General features: G+C 26.9%; 2 protein-coding genes across 2 annotated transcripts in view; one reads left to right on the top strand and one right to left on the bottom strand.

Annotated features, from left to right (window-relative positions):
• Positions 1-6,908: 6,908 nt before the first annotated feature.
• LOC129972703 (pre-mRNA 3'-end-processing factor FIP1-like) lies at positions 6,909-15,357 on the bottom strand. The gene is made up of 5 exons (XM_056086931.1): positions 15,158-15,357; positions 13,492-13,605; positions 11,502-11,831; positions 10,547-10,744; positions 6,909-7,852 (listed from the first exon to the last, which is right to left on the bottom strand). Exons 1-5 carry the CDS (start codon positions 15,320-15,322, stop codon positions 7,001-7,003), a joined length of 1,659 nt encoding a protein of 552 aa, XP_055942906.1. The 5' UTR covers positions 15,323-15,357; the 3' UTR covers positions 6,909-7,000.
• Positions 15,358-15,999: 642 nt separating this feature from the next.
• Positions 16,000-17,490, top strand: part of LOC129971255 (NPC intracellular cholesterol transporter 1-like) — a 42,664-nt gene continuing 41,173 nt past the window's right edge. Inside the window, exon 1 of the mRNA XM_056084849.1 lies at positions 16,000-16,376. Within this exon, the coding sequence (XP_055940824.1) occupies positions 16,325-16,376 (52 nt within the window). The 5' untranslated portion in view covers positions 16,000-16,324. The remainder of the gene's footprint in view (positions 16,377-17,490) is intronic.

The following is a 17,490-nucleotide window of genomic DNA, read 5'->3' as shown; positions in this document are numbered from 1 at the left end:
ACTAAATTTCATTCTAGCTCGTTCTGTTTCAAAGTTACTGTGCTCACTGATGCCGGCAAATGTAATTCGAAAATGGTTTTCTTCAGACTCGGGTACATCTAAGGTGTTCCAAAACTTATCGATATTGAGAAAATAAAATCGATACAATTCCGATTAATTTTTAAAAAGTAATTAAAACGTAACAATTCTTTTCTAAAGTGTGTATTTCCATCCACAACTGTGAGTTTGTACAAAATTTAGTAGTTCCACTTCCAATAATATGTCCAATAGATGCCGATACATAGCTGATTCTACAAATCTTAAGGACTAGCCGCCTTTGGCGACCAGCTAATTCGCCTGGATTCATGCTCACTAAAATTTCAATCGGAAATTGTAGGTAACTTGGCCTCTTAACTTTTTCACAAAATGCTTTTGTCATTTTTCAAATTTTTATAGTCATATAACTCATACTATTATAGAAGTTTTAAACCTTTCTGTTCATTGTACTATGTATTTCCCTAATGTTCCATCGGCTCTTGTAAAATTTGAACTGCAGATTAAAATGGAAATGATTAATCTCAATTAATACAATTTTTTTTTTTTTTTTTTTTTTTTTGCTGAAACCAAGGATGTTTTAAAAAAATATAGAAACATTTGACATAGAAGTCTTATCTGTATTACAGAATAACTTTCATAATTTTTGCAATATCTTAAAGAATTATTCAATAAAAGTTTCTCAGATTCATCATAACATTCAGGTCTCGGTACTTTCAAAGGATTTAAATGACGTTAATTAAATATTTTATATTGCTTCGGCTAATAAATACATTAAAGCAATTATTAAGTTTAAATTTTATATAGTCCTTTAGTCCTAAGAAATCATATGCCGAAAAATATTTTTGACACTCGAAATTTTAAAAAAAGTAATCAAATCTGATCGAATTATGAAGTTTTGAATATTAAAATTTCAGAACAATAAAAATTTCCATAATCTGAAGCTAATCGTTCTAAGCGAAATTCTGGGAATCGATTGGCATATCTTTTTTCAGACGGTCGAAGAAGTGGGCTAAAATCACATTTTTACAAAATTCTATTTTACAGAACTCACTCAGTTTTAGCTGCAATAGAGTGGACCTTTATTTTTATTTAATACTATTCTTTGGAGATTAAATAGTTCCTTGGGAATACTGGTTATATTTAATTTTCTTGAGATCATGTAAATGTAATGCCATCAAAAACATAACTTGTAAAAAAAAAACAAGTCTCGCAACTCAGTTCTGTCGTAAAAAGTTGTGAGATCCATGCAATACCAAGTAGGTCCATTTATTCAGTCCCTACTTAAGGGTCCTTCTGTCTTAAGTTATTACGTAATTAGCTAACCTAACAACATCTTATAGTAACCATATCAATATTGAAAATCTTTTATGGTTTAAATAAATAGATTGACTTGGCCATCACATGAAAACACAATGTATCTTTACATTAAATAATTAATTACATTAACATATTATATTAAATTAGATTGTCTAGTGCGATGGCCAAGTCAATCTATTTATTTAAACCATAAAAGATTTTTAATATTGATATGGTCACTATAAGATGTTATTAGGTTAGCTAATTACGTAATCACTTAAGGCAGAAGGGTCCTTAAGTAGGGACTGAATAAATGGACCGACTTGGTATTACATGGATCTCACAACTTTTTACGACAGAACTGAGTTGTGAGACTTGGTTTTTCTTACAAGTTATGTTTTTGATGGCATCTCATTTCTTTTTGTAGATAGTCATTTTCTTATTTTTGTATGTAGTCTTCCTCTTTTTCTTTTCCGGTACTACTTCTTGAGCTTCAGCTACAGTTTTTCTCAAAGCCCACTCCCTGTCTCTATGGGTTTTTCTCGTAAGCTTTGATGTTACAATTTTTGACAAGTCTGGACGGTAAATGCTTCTTAGTCTGTTGTATTCACAAATTGAGGATTCCTGCGCTTTAATACTTCCAAATCGACATTTATTCGATGTAAGCCGCCCAGACTTTATATTTACATTCTTCTGCCAGATTGATTCTCTGAAATTCACCCATTACGTTTGCAGCTTCAAATTGAATTATTTCAAATTAGATATTGTTACAAACCTGTAATTTTGCTTCCAACGCTGTCATCATAAGAAAGACCGTTTTACAGTAATCTGTATTGGATGCCGAGCTAGTGATCCCAGAGCTTGGTGCAAAACTTAGCGACCATTTGCCGACAAAATGGATAATGCTCGAAACTTCCGAGAAATTTATCGATCCGTCCATTATTACACGCATATTTTAGTTTTTCCTTGATTTATACACTAAACACTAATAGTATTCTAAATTTGAAGCTTCTAAGTCTGCTAGAAGTGCCTTAGAGTTTTGATGATCGGTCAGTCAGTCAGTCAGTGACAAAATTCACAAACTTTGACTAGTTATAATTCTTGAACCACTGGTTCAAATTTAATGAAATTTGAAATATATCGTGTTTATATAATGCCTGCTTGGTTACTGAAAATTCTGGCTTCTAGTTTTATCCACAACGAAGTTATAGGAGGTCGAAAATGGCCTGAACTGCTTCGAGGAAAGGATGGTACGGCCGTGCCGCTTGGTTTTGCTCGACTTGCAGATTTTAAATCCATGATTCCGGCAAATTAGCAGATATTAAAGCCACGTTATTTTAACTGTCTCTTACATATGCTGTTTCTTGTGTACATGAATCTTTCTAAAGGAGATCAATCTCATGAGCATGGCGCTATACCTTCTAAATTCATGATATTTAACTTCACTTTTTATTCGATTCGTAAAACACACAGATATTTTACAAATTTTGTTCTTTAATTTTCAACAAGTAAAAAAAAGAAAGAAAAAAAATCAAGTGATCAGATAAATATGAAACAATGATTAATTTATGAATAATTAATTTTAAAAAATGAAAACGATTTGAACTTTATAGCAAAACCATAATATAATGTTGGAAATCAGAAGAAAAAAAATTAAATTAAATTAAAAAAAATATTAAAAAAAATAAATATTTACCAAAATTGAGCAAAAATTTGCATGACTATTAAATTGGCATCATTGAAAAGATAATTTCTTGAATTTTATAATGATGTAAAAATCATTTTGTTTTGTAATAATCCTGGAAGTTATTGCAAAAAAAAAAAAAAAAAAAAAAAACCCTTAGCAGATTTTTTAATTAATTGAAATTTTAAAAAAATTGCTAAAAAGTGCACATTTCCATTCTTCAAAATATACATGTGCCAAATTTGATAGTTGTATGTCAAACGGGCAAAGATTTTATGCACATGTTATAGAGAACATCTATACCTCCTAAGTTGCAATCCGTCAACTGTCATCTCAAATCAGTTATCACCATCATTGATATTTTGTGTTCAGGTGTTGAAATGTAACATTAGTACATAGTAGGTCCATCTAGAGATGTAGAGTTAAAAAGTATGCTCTATTGCATACGATAAAACCATTCAAAAGAATTAGAAGTTGAAATATTTGAAACTATATATTTATCATGACTCCTATCAATATTCAGGATTGTAATCACAAGAACAAAATTAATTTCTAACCAATAGAATGGATACTTACTTTGGTATCAATGGTTATCTATTTCAGTTATTCTATATCACTGGAATCAAAAGGATAGGAATAATCCACTTCTGTATTATACAACATATTTTTGATTTCAAGTAATCTAGTTATGTCAGAATTCTAAAATAAGACTAGCTTATTGTATAATTGGAAACTGGTTATCTGGATAATATAAAAAGTCTATGATTTCACTCATAATAGTTTAATCATGGGTAATTGAACTTTGGTTGCAAGTTCAAAGTTTAATTCAGAATGTTAGTGAAATCTATGCCATTGATCCTTTCATTAAATTTATAAGCCTCAAACAAAATAAAGCCCAATCTCTCTTTTGCAATGTTGCATCCATTTGAGCAAATCCTAATACGGTTTTATTTATAATTTTATTTATATGAAAAAAAGGGAAGAATTCTTTTGATTAACTTTTGTAACATCTATTGCTTTCTGCAGTTTATTCTTACTTATCTCTAATAATAATAAAGATGTATGTGTGTTGAACTTGGCACATATATGCTTTAAAAGATATAAATGTGTACCATTTTTTGACATTTTAATTAAAATTTAAGCAAAATTTTGGAATTTTTCCACAATAACCACCAGAAATATCACAGAACAAAAATGATTATTATATGATAATTTTAAATTATCAATAAACATGATTATCACTTAAATGATAATGATCTTAAAATTAAAAAAAAAAATTATCTTTTTAAAGATACTAATTTTTTTTCTTTATTCCATAAATTTTAAAAAAATACTTTAAGCATACTTTTCCAACAAGAATAAAACAATACATAAGTATTTTGAATGAATATTAAACAAAGCACGAATGATAATATAAAAACAAAAATTCTGAAGGAACACCAGTTTTTGAAAAAAAAAAAGTCACTATTAAAGTTGCAGATATTTTTATGTTTTTGTTTTACAATCTTATTAATAAAAAAAAAAATGAAATTAAAATTTCTATTTCGTATACAAATTCTTATTGGAGAAGCACATTTCAGAAGAGCAAATGCTATATTTACCAATTCTGAAAAATCTCTAAAAGATTCAAATTACTATTAAATACTAACATGAAGGAAAAGTGTAAATTTTACATTATTTTAGATTAGGAATTAAGTTACATTGTTAAAAGACAAGAAACAGCAAAGTGTATTCTTTCTATTTGCCATTTTATCCTTTTAAGAATTTTTTTTAAGGGAGTTGACAGAAAATAGGAGAAATGCATGGTAAACTGAGCAGAACTGCATAAGGTTTCTAAAATAGTATGCATTATATATCCTTCAAAGTTGAAACAAGTTCACTGAAGATGCTTTAAGACCAAGTTACATAAATTATTTAATTGAAAATTTTAGTGACTATTAATCCTGGGAATTCTCTAGCTAGTTCTTGAAGGTGGGTAGTTTAGCAATATATATTAAAAAATTTAATTAATAGTTGACACATCATTTCGATATATATTTTAGACTTCAGGAGTTGCCATAATTTTATGAATAATTAACAGATATTACACAAAAGTTACATCAAAGTATATGTTTCTTGAAAGATGAAAGGAGCAAAAAGGCAGCTTTGAAGACAAAGGTAATCCTCAATATGTTGATGAGTGGATTTTAGTAAATCATTTGAGGATCAGGAGAAATGATTTGTTTTAAATATGGTAGGAGTAGAGGTTATTTCCAAAGCAAAAATGTACATATAATAAATTATTATCAGAATTGCTGTGTGAATTTTATTTTTTTAGATTTGGTAACATTGCCAGCAGATAAATTCATGCTGCTGTCAATGCTGTCCACAATGAACAATGGAGAAAAAATTATACCTATTATGTAGCATATAATCTGAATTTACAGAAATTGTACTGAATTTGAATTCATGATAAATAGTTTTACCTAATCTAGCTCTGAATAAAAAATACACATAACCAAAAATTTAGAATAAATAAGAAATAATGCACGAATCATATTTGAGGTCTGATCTATTTCTCTAAGTTCTAATAATCCTGATATGCTATCAGATTTGCTTGAAAAATTAAATTGGACGAGAAATATTAATTTAAAATTAAAAAAAAAAAGAAAGAAAGAAAATCAAAGGAAACTGTATTTATTTAAAACCTAAAACGAGAATTTGATACTAAAATAATTAGCAGTATTATAATCATTGTTAAGATCTTAAAATAATTGAAATATCTCAGAGATGATTTTTGGTCTCATGGATTAGCTAAAGAATTATAAAGAGAAAAATTTTATTAAAGTATCACCTCTGCAAAATATTTACAAATTGCAAAAATACTTCCATTTTTAATGAAATATGTACATTCTTACACTTAGTGCTTTAAAATTAGAATTAAATTGCCATAGCTGATCAAGCTACCCTTTTGCAATGGGGGTATTAGTTTTATGAAAAATGTCAGCATGTTTTAATAAGTAAAATTTGTTTGGGAAGTATCTAAAATCTGTTGATATATATCCAATTTTGCATATATGCACAATCAGCATTTTGAATAGTTTTTTTTTTTCTTCTTTCTTTTGTAGAATTCAAACATGTGTCAAACAAATAAGAAAAATTATGATATGTAAAATTAATCTGTATGAAAAAGTGACTTAGCTACTATACAAAGTTATTTAAAAAAAAGAAAAGAAAAAGAAACAAAACTTAAAGCTAACCATATACAAAAAAACTGAAAAGTAAACTAAACTATATTACAGAATAATTACATAAAACATTAGAAATCCTTTAAATTTTTGATTAATGCCTTAACCAAAATTAATTGAAAAACCTACATTTTGATTTTGATGAAAGGACTTTTATTGGCATGTAAGAATTGTTTATGTAGAGGAATGCGAAGATTTAAAGCATATCCAATATATTGATTTTAGCACTTTAAAGTGTATAATGTCACTGTAATATAATCCTAATTAATTAATTATACAGATGAAAGTAAAAATTAGTACGGATAAGTATAGAGTAAGCTTCAGAAAATAAAAATAAATCTTGTTCCAGTGCAAGAGTTATGATTGAATCTGACATGCAACATTTATTAATATTTTAGTAAAAAGAAAACTTTTTAAAAGTTCAATTTCTTTTGCTTCAAAAGTAAAGATTTACAATAATATCATTAAAAAAAAAACAGTATAATTGTAACTCAGAAAAATTAAATAGCAAAATCAAATGCCCCGAAGAAAAGAGAACACAGATTTTTGCTTGAAAATGGTGAAATAACTTAATGATATTTTTGGTAGTAGTGTACTACCAAAATATAAAAATGCTTAAAAATATTTACAATACCAAATGAATAAAAAAAAAAAGAGGAAAAAAATGAAAAACAGCTCATTCATTTCTATTCGACATCATTTTAAACATTTCAAATTCACAAGATGACAAATTTTTAGAAAAGAAATGATATATTTCTTATTTTTCCTCTTCCTCAATTTCTGGTTGAGTGGAGTCATTTCCATCCAAAATAACAGATGAATCATCTTTATCCCGCTTAGACTTTTTGTGTTTATGCCGCGATGAATGATGTTCTTCTTCCTCATCATGATGATGCCGCCGCCGAGATGACCTTTCTTTGTGCCGATCATCTCTATCCTTATCTCGATCCCGATGCCTCCTTTCTCGGTCTCGCTCACGACTGTCACGCTCACGATCTCTCTCATAGTACTCACGATCATAGTCTCGATCGTAATCTCTGTCGTATCTGTCTTTGTCGCGTCTTTCTCTGTAGTCCCTGTAACGTCTTCTATCGTAGTCTTCCCTATCCCTTCTTTTATAGTCATCTTCAGTAGACATTCTGCTAGAACCACGTTCTCTACTTCTTTCATCCCAATAATGATCTCTATCTTTGTCACGATCTCTTCTGCCTTCCCTGTCACGCTCTCTTTCACGGTCACGATCTCTATCTCTGTCCCTATCTCTTTCACGATGAGGTGAATTAGTCCAACTGTGCTGTGATTCAGAATTTGCATCAAATGGACGAGATGAATTGCCAGTGAAAAATTGTTCGTCATATTGAGAATTTGAATCTACATTAACACTTCCAACAGGTGGCGGTGGCTGAGAAAATATTGGATTTCCATAAAGATCAGGGAATGGGACATGCCCAGGAATTGTACCAGGAGGTGGTGGAATATTTGGAGGAGGAATGCCTGGTGGTATACCTGGAGGAGGTACTGATAAATTAGGAGGAATGAAAGGTGGAGGGATATGGGTAGGAGGTAAGCCAGGTGGTAATGAAGAATCAAATACATCTCTTCCGATCACCTACAACAACAGATAAAACATTAGTACAAATATTTCATTTCATTTTCTTCTTCACAGAAAAATTTTCTACATTAACTTCAAATTGAACTTATTTTTTTATAATACACAGCAGACGAAAACTTGTTTTGATTGAACTGCTACTCTCTTAGAGAGGATTCCATAACATGGTCAATTATATAGATAATTGGCAATGATGTTTTACATACCAAAGATTCTTTAAATTAATGACAGAGCTAGATAGATCCTTTGTTTTATTAACATTGCTAAACTGTACATTCTATTCACACATAAAATAATGAAATATTATAACACATTTTAAAACAGCTTATGAAAACAGAAAAAAGGAAAGGAGAAAGAAAAACTTATATGCTGTAAATATTCAGTCACAACAGAATGGAAAATTATAATTCACAATGGACATAAATATTTCACTTTTAGTAGAGTTACAAAGTCTCCCATGAATATCAATATTATAAATGAAGTAATATATGTATATATATCTTTTTTAGTTATTTGAGAATTTTTTCTTTAAATTAGTGAAAAATAGATAGAAGACAATTTTCAAACTGACATCAAGACACCAAGCAATTTTTTTTTTTTTTTTTTTTTTTTTCATTAGAAAGATTTTCTCAATTAATATTTAAAAGGAAGACTAAATTACAAGTGGTCTGATAAAAGGAAAATTCAATGTATTCAATTTGCCTAACATTTTTTCTTTCAAAATGATTACGAAATTTTATTAAATAATAACAAATTTTTTTTTAAAAAAACTGAAAATAACAATCAATTATATAAATGCATTAATGATATATTTTTTTTTTTGCAAAAATTTACAACAAAAAAAATTCAAAATAAAAATATGTATATTTTTAAATAATGATAATTATAAGACTTTATTCTTCAAACTGCTACTCAAAGAGAGGGGACTGATGTCTCTGCTTAAATATTTAATGATAATGAAAAGGACACTTGAATAATTTAATGCTTTCACAAATGAGTAATTAAAAGCTGCAGTAAGCCAAGAAATAAAATGGTCTGATATGAAATTCTAATTAAAATCTATTCCATATCAATGAATACTAGATGTTAAGCAGAAGTTAATTCCTTCAGAAAATATGGTGCTCTTAAGATGGCATGGTTTAATATTGTAAAATGATTATAAGATGAAACATGACATTCAGAAAATAGCAACAATATGAATATAACACTTTCATTTTAATTCAAATTAGGGATGATGAATAATTACACATACAGTCCACATGCATTTATGATATCATTTAGGGAATGGATATTATAAATCAGGGCATAAACTGATGCTTAAAATTTAAAGTTAGGCAATTTTATATCAAAGTTGGTACACAGAAAACATAATCCTGTTTTCCCTGCATTTATACGCAGTATAAGAGGAAACACATTAATAGCACTCCTATGTTGATTATAATAGAATAACACTATTCTCCTAGTTTTTACAAGTAGAAAAAGTAAGCAAAAATTCAATATTATGAGAAATGATACTATATCAAAATATTTTAAATATTTATATACATTTTTTAAAAAAAAAGGTATTTATTGAAGAGGATTCAGCAAGAAAAAAATTCGCATGTTAAAGGAAGGGGAAAAAAATCACTAGCCTTATGCTTTCTAATTTTAAGTCACTAAGAATTAAGGGCTCAATGAAATAAGACACAAAATAACATTCTTGTTATCATGATATAAATCATTCAAAGATTACTTAACAAATAAATGAATAAAATCCACCATCATATATATTTTTTTGACAATTTGTTAACTTGATTTCTACAAATTTTGCAGATTTTTCAGTCACGAGTTTTATTTTTTCCTTTTACAACAATTTAATTTGCGAAACTGCTTTGTGGTTAAAAACTGTATGAATTAAATGAATTATTTGCTTTACATATAATACTACATTGTTTTTCAATAAACATAAATTTAAACAAGATGCAGCTTTCAAATCAACAAAATTCTTCATGCATTCAGTTTTTTTAATAGCATTCATCACAAATATAAAACACTCTGCTAAAAAGTTTCCTTTTTTCAGTTTCAGTAATTCTACTTGTATTCATGTAGCTTGTAGTCGCTATTCCAATATCAGCATGCATGCAAGTAAAAAGAATTGAACATTTCTGTGGTTTAATGGAAAAACTGTTAAACAACAGAAGAAATGAGTTTCTGTGGTTTAACAGTCGTGGATGGTGTTATGTGAAAATCTTTTATTCTTGCAATGCTTTAGGAGATCAGCCTTTTTTTAGATGAAAAATTTCAGAAATTTCAAATTCTTAGTACTTACTGGTTTCTAAAGAAAATTTCAAAATTACTTGATCTTTCCTTGTTTTACAGATGGTTTTAAAATCCCCCTTATTCTCGCAGTGCCATAGCAACTCTATCAGATCCACACTAAAACTGTACAAAATTTAATAGTGTTTTTTTTTTTTTTTTCATATTTATTTCACATATTTCCTCACTTTTATACTCATTTCAAATTATTTATTCTTAATTAATTTTCCTTATAGCTTGATTAATATTTTCTGATTTTAGAACTATAATTTCTTTTAAACTGAAAAAGAACTGGCAAGAAGAAAATGTTTAGGTGAAAAGCTTTACTAATATAGAGTTAATAATGAAAATACACCAGAAATAATATTTATATTTATAAGAACTAAACTAATACAATACCTGTATTACATTTTCCTTGGCATTTCCCGAACGCCTAGAACTATTAGCTCCACAAATGACATCTATACTACCAGACATACGGCGGCCAGGTGGTGGCCCTGCTTTCTTAGCGCCAGTCCCAATGCCAGAATATTTGCTATTTTCATTTACAGTGGCTATTGGTATTTGTTGGTCTTTTCCTGGAATTATCTGTACAGCCTACATTAGAAAAAAGTTAAGTCATTTGACAAACTACAGAAATTGTGAAATTTTAAATATTTCAGTTTGCTTCTAAAAATTAAACTCAGATGATGTTTCCAATATGTTTAGCAACTGAAATGCAACAAAATGTAATTTTTATTTGGCAAATGAATGGAAATCCTTTGCATTCTTTTTTCAAAAAACTATATATTTTCTCATAAATAGCAGATGTTGCAATATTAAAAAAATTAACAATTTACAACAAAATTGGTATCGATAAAAAATTTGATTTTTCAAAGTTAACCATTTTTAACTAGATAAATTTTCAGCTAGAACATCTATATAATATATATCATAGTCATTAAACAAAGACGATTTTAAATTAAAACTTTATTCTAAACCAGACAGTGGAATTTAAAAAAATTTTAGAAATCATTTCATTAAATAAAATTTGACAAATAAATAATTGCTTAATTCTATTTGATAGAGAAGTATATACAAGCTGTTCAAAAGTTAATCTCTTATACAGCCAACTGACATAAGATCAAGCATCTACTAATACAATTAAACAAACAATAATATTAATAGACAGTCGGCATATTACCATAGACAGTATGACTATATTATTTTAGCATTAACAATAAGAAAATATTTTACATTCACATTAAAATTTTTTTTAAAAATGTAATTAATATCAACTGAAAAGTAAAAATATTTTTAAATCAAAATTCATTTAATTTATAAAACTCTTATAATCTCATCAATACATACATACCTTTGGAGCTATATTATTATCAAGTCGCAGTTTGCGTTGTTTTTCACAGTAAGCTTTCCAAGTATCTTCATTAAAACCATAATTAAAATAATCTGTAATGTCAGCACCTGGTTTTCTCCATGGCTTGTCTTCAATGGAGTCTAAGTTGAATTCATACATAGACACTCCATTAATAAGACCTACAGTTTCTAAGTCAATTCCTTTTGTTTTTGAACTAGCATTAACACCAGCACCACCAGCAAAGCCAGCACCCCTTTTAATATTCAAATTAACTGGAGTTCCACCATAAGGATAGGGAGTGGTTGCGGGTTTTATGTCCCCAATGGTAACCTAATAAAATATTGGAATAATATCAAAAAAATAATTGTAACATTTATTTTATATACAATCATAAAATATCTTTATCTTGATAAGTAGGTTTAAAATGTTATGAAAATAAATCAACAGTTGCAACAAATTTCATCTCAAATACCCACACACTGCAACTTTTTTTCATTGAAGTACAGCAAATAAATACAAAATATCTATTTCAGCATATAAAGTTTTTTTTTTTTTTTTTAAGAATTGATTCAGAGATATTAACCAGCTAATTTTCCTATGGTAATAAATATACATAATAGATTAGTTATTGGAAAAAAAAAAGAAAAAAACCCTAATATTTCTTTCAACTATTCATTGTTATTTCTTCACAAATACAAAGAGTTAAATTTATTTAAAAAATTTTAACTATATTCCCACCAAAGCTAACATCAGAAGACAAAGGAAATACATTACCAGTACATGAATCAGTTAGTGCACTGATCAGTTTAAGAATGAAAAATTGTTTATTAAAGAATTACAGCTCTAATTTAGGTATTTGATAAATATATCTTTGATAAAAAGGAATATAAATATTAATATAAGAATAAAAATTCAAATTTTATATTAAATTAAAAATAATTTATCACATATATTTTCAAAAATTAAATGCAACAGAAATTCATGCGATATATATATATGATGCTCAAATATTTTTCCATTTCAATCTTCAATGGAAATTTGTTTTACCTTCAGGTTATTCAAATGTTAAGGTTAGTAATAGGTTAAATACGTATGTTGGGGAAGGTCAAAACCTGTCTTTGACATATTTCCTTGCTCCGTTAAAAATAACTAATTCTACTTTATTATTTACATATGCAATATTTAATTGACATCATGCAAGTGACAAACAATATCTGGAATCATATACATCTAATACTCCCAGCTTTCTAAACAGATTGAATTGAAAAATTAAAACCCATTTTTAGAAAGCCAAGATATTAAAGATATTTATATGATTATTTGTACGTAATTATTATAAATTCAAACTTTATGGTAATTTCATTAATGTGAAAGCAAGTTTAAATATTTTAGAAATTTTAGTCTTATAACTGTACTGTTAATTTAAAATTAAACAAGCTATTTCTGTTTTTTCTAAAAAATTATCTTATATTTGGAGCACTTGATATGTACAGAATTTCAAAACCTTTTCTTATTATCAAATCAGCAATGAATACAGGGCTTTGGCCACAGAACAATAATGATGTTTTAGTATCTAAAGATAATATACATTTTATGTAGAAAATATGCCATTGTTCTGATTCAATTAAGATTGAATGCTTATATACTTTATTAGCATTCAAGATACTTACATATTTTATGTAATTTTTTTGACTGAATTATGCTGTAATAACATTATAATTTATAAATTTAACCATATGTGACACACAAGCTACTTATTTTTTATAATAATATTTTGTAATTTAAAAGATAAGTGTTTCATTTTATTTTTCTAATAAAATTATGAACACTATTAATCTCATAAAGCAGAATAATAAAAATAATTAAAATCACATACGAAAAGAATAAACAGAGAGTAATTTACAATTACAGAGTAACTTTTTAAAACTACAGGAAATCTACAATGGCTTTTTTTTTTTTTTTGCAACATAAGAAAAATAATATTTCAAACCTGGACATCATCGTCTGAATCTTCATCCTCATCTGAATCTTTTTCTTCTTCATTCTCTTGTATCTTTTCATTTTCTTCTCCAGGGATATCACTTTCTTTATCAACCACTGGAGGCTAAAAAAATTTTTTAGATATTAGTTTTTTTTAAAAACACAATACAAAAATTTTAAGATAATCTTGATGAAAATCAATAATAAATAGAAAATTATTTATAATATAAAAGAATGACCAAAAGAATTTATTAATGAATGCAATGTAAAAACCCAAGAAATATTTTGCACTGAAAAATAATAAATCAAGAATCTGTGATAAAAATGAGAAAAACTATTTAAATAACCCTTGCAATAGTCATAACTCAAAGTAATGTACTTAATGTAAAGTGTGCAAAACACACACAGGAATAATTTTATGCATATTTCCCCACCAAGTTTGTTGAAAACCTAAATGCAAGTATGCATTGTCTATGCTATATTTAATGAATTTTCAACTGCTAAATTCAGAAAACTTCCACATTTTATCATATCTCTATAAGCAAATCAGCTATAAAAATTTTAATTATATTTAAGAACTACCTTATTAGATGAATTACTGGAGCGTACATGGGAAATAAATGATTAGAAGATTATTATATTTTATTAATTTAATCATTATAAAATACTTTAAAGATTTATATTTACTTTATTCCAAAATGAAATTTAAATAATAATTAATAATTTAAATTGTTATAGATAACTACAGTAAAAAAAATAATGTACATTAAAAAAAAATACAAACACATTAACTAATTGATAATTAAATACAGCACAGTTATTTGAAGAAGTCATTTTCAAATACAATTTAAGACAAGCTTAAGAAGCCCGCTTTTAATTCATTAGAATACAGCAAAAAACACTTCAAATTCTCTTTTGCTTAAAAATTCAGATTCCCTTTTACAGACTACTTTTGATTTAAATAATGGCAACTTCAGTTTAAAAATTCTGAAATTATAAATATAATGAAATCAGATTAAGTTAAAGCAGACAGAATAAAATAAGCAGAACAAGAGGCCGTATACTTATTCTGTTCTTAAATAGTAAGAAAACTTTTTCTTGCATATTTTTATACAAAAAAAAAAAAAAAAAAAATCAGTTTATTATTATTTATCAAACATAACAAAAAATGTGAAAGCACAATATTATGAAGTATCCATTGCTGCCTTTAGGCAAAAATCAAGCAATCTAAACAGTTGAATAGCACCAACTTCTAAAGCATTATTTTTAAGCTAAAAATCAAAAACTACTTTTTAAAAAAAATTATCCGTTTTTTTATTTGCTTGCTGAAATGAAACTATATTCACATAATTAGAAACTATAAACATTGGGAAATATCCTCCTTTTAATAATTGTTACATTATCAAAGCTTTTTTTTTCTTGTTTTATGCATGGCGAAGATTTTCAAAAAGTACCCATGAATGACAATTCTAATGTCGTGTAAAATCAGCATTTTTTTTTGTAACACTGCTATCTATTATAATTTCAGATACCATCTGAGTATATAAAGTTCATAAAAATAAATATTTCAAAATTATGTTTTTAAATCAAAACAAAACATTCTGGATACAAAACTATATTGATATAATAGCTCTATCATATATTACTAGCGACTTCAATATGTAATGGGAAAGTACCTCAGTATCTCCATTTGTAGTGATGATATTTTCTTCACCTGGAACAACAACTTCTTCGGTCGCTCTATCGAATATTGCATTTATTTCTTCTTTGCGTTGTTCCTCAGCATTATTATCTCCATATAACCAAGCATCATCGTCATCCGGAGGTACATCAGTCGCCATGTTTACTTCTCATTGACCGAAAATTACATTGCCAGTTAACAAAAAAGAAAAATCCGAAACACAAGTATTCTTCGTCCATTAAGGAAACGAGTCCATTACACTTTATCTTTTGAGATAATTTTAATATTTGAATCCCAATTTTTTTCTATAAAAGCTTTAAACAAAAGAATGGAAAAAATATAGCAAAAATTTCGCATATTTATAAGAAATACAGTATATTTAAAATATATTTTACAAATCAGATAAACTTTTCCACAGCACCACTTATTCAAAGCTTATAGAAACTTATTTTAGATAAATGTTAAATGAAAATTTAAAATTTTGTTGTTGGTAAACATATATTTGTAGAAGAAACGCTTCTTTTATGATTAATAAACTTTATTGCTACATATTCTGTGTTTCTTACATTCAAATATCAAAATAATTTTTTTGTGCATTTAAAATCTCATTAGCCATTCTGCCAAATAATTGCTTTCAAAATTATTGTTATAATGGACTCATGAAATTAGATTGTTAAATTGTATTATAAACTTATAACTAAAGATATGAATTTTTCTGTAAGATCGGGTGTGTTTTATACGCATTTGGTTATAAAAATTATAAAAATCCTTTTCTTTAGACAGTTGTGCGATTTGCTTCATGTTACGGATAATATCGGAAGAAACGTTAACTGGCCATGTAAATGTAAAAATAATCCTATTCAAGAAGTAAAACCCATTGATTGCTCTGTTTTCAAAATAATTGATGCGCAATTTGTGAAACTCACTACTTTGAAAGTATTTTTACTGTCATTAGTATATCAAATATTATTAAGTAAATGTTGTGTGTCTTCTTTGCTGTGTGATACTTGAGAAATTACTGGAAATAATATAGATTGAGGTTTGAGGAAAAAATAATGTTCATAAATTAATGTTATTCACTTATATGTATTGAAGGGATATTTCAGCTGTATTGACCCTTCACTTATTTTCCAAGATTCTGTTTCGGAATATGTAATGTAATATGTTCAGAGTAAAGAATGACGTGATGATTGGTTTTAGTCATAAGAAGCAAGGTACGTAATTTACTAACTGCCTCCAAGCATTTTGAATGTTTCTTTTAATTAAGTTAAAGAAATGTTGCTTTTTCAGCTAGACAACAGTTTTCATTTATCTATTTTAATATAAATACTAGTCATAACAAAAGAATGCGAAGTTTAAATTTAATGCTTTCTTTAACAGGAAATGATAGGCTTTAAAAATAAATTTAAATATTAACCATCTGTAAATAGATTCTATTAAATGTGTTGCGATAAGTAGTAAATATAAAACGTAGTTTTTAAATATTGTTTATGTGTTAATTACATTTGGTTAATTTAAGTTGTATACAATTAAAAATATAGTTTACATTGAGAATGGGAATCTGTCAAAATTGCTATTTGCTAGAATTAATGAAAATAAATATAAACTTATTTTCATAATTTTATTTATACTTGACATTTGTTTAAATAAATTTTGACAGTCAGCTGGATTCTGATTTTAATAGTATATCCTGAAATTATTCATAAATTTTCATTCTCATTTATCCATTTTTATTTAATCAATAATTTTCCTTTGTTTATTATCTGGAACTATCTTCTATTAAGAAGCAGAAAAATTTTCTTTTCCATTCAATAATTTCCACATAACTTACTATAAATATTTTGTTAGTAACTTTAATTTAAAAATTATTATATCCTTACTGTAATGACTTTTTTGCTTATGTCATCTTCTGTCTACATCAGTGGGATATATAAATGTAAACTAATAATAAAGATAATTGTGTGTGTTGACACGCTACAGGCCAGACTGTTTGGCCTACATCTACCAAATTTGGCACAATGTAAATTTTGGCCGATAAAAATGTACAAAGAACAATTTTTTAAAAAAAATTTAATTAATTTAAAATTATGCTGTATTTTAGCATTCTTCCACAATTATTACATAAAAAATAAATTTTGCATTATTTCAAAATTTGAAGAATTGCATTTTTAATGATACCAATTTCATACTCTCAAGAAATTTTGCTGAATTTTAACAATTTTTTAAAAAAATGTTTTTACTTAATTTCCAACTTTTAGTTTTTGTTGTTTCATCAAAAATTTAATCATCTGATTTTCTTTCATTGTTTCTTCCATTCAAAGAAGGATT

Source organism: Argiope bruennichi, chromosome 6 (genome assembly GCF_947563725.1).
Source record: "Argiope bruennichi chromosome 6, qqArgBrue1.1, whole genome shotgun sequence".
NCBI lineage: Eukaryota > Metazoa > Arthropoda > Arachnida > Araneae > Araneidae > Argiope > Argiope bruennichi.
Note: the sequence above shows the minus strand (reverse complement) of the source record. Positions and strands in the feature narration are given on the sequence as shown.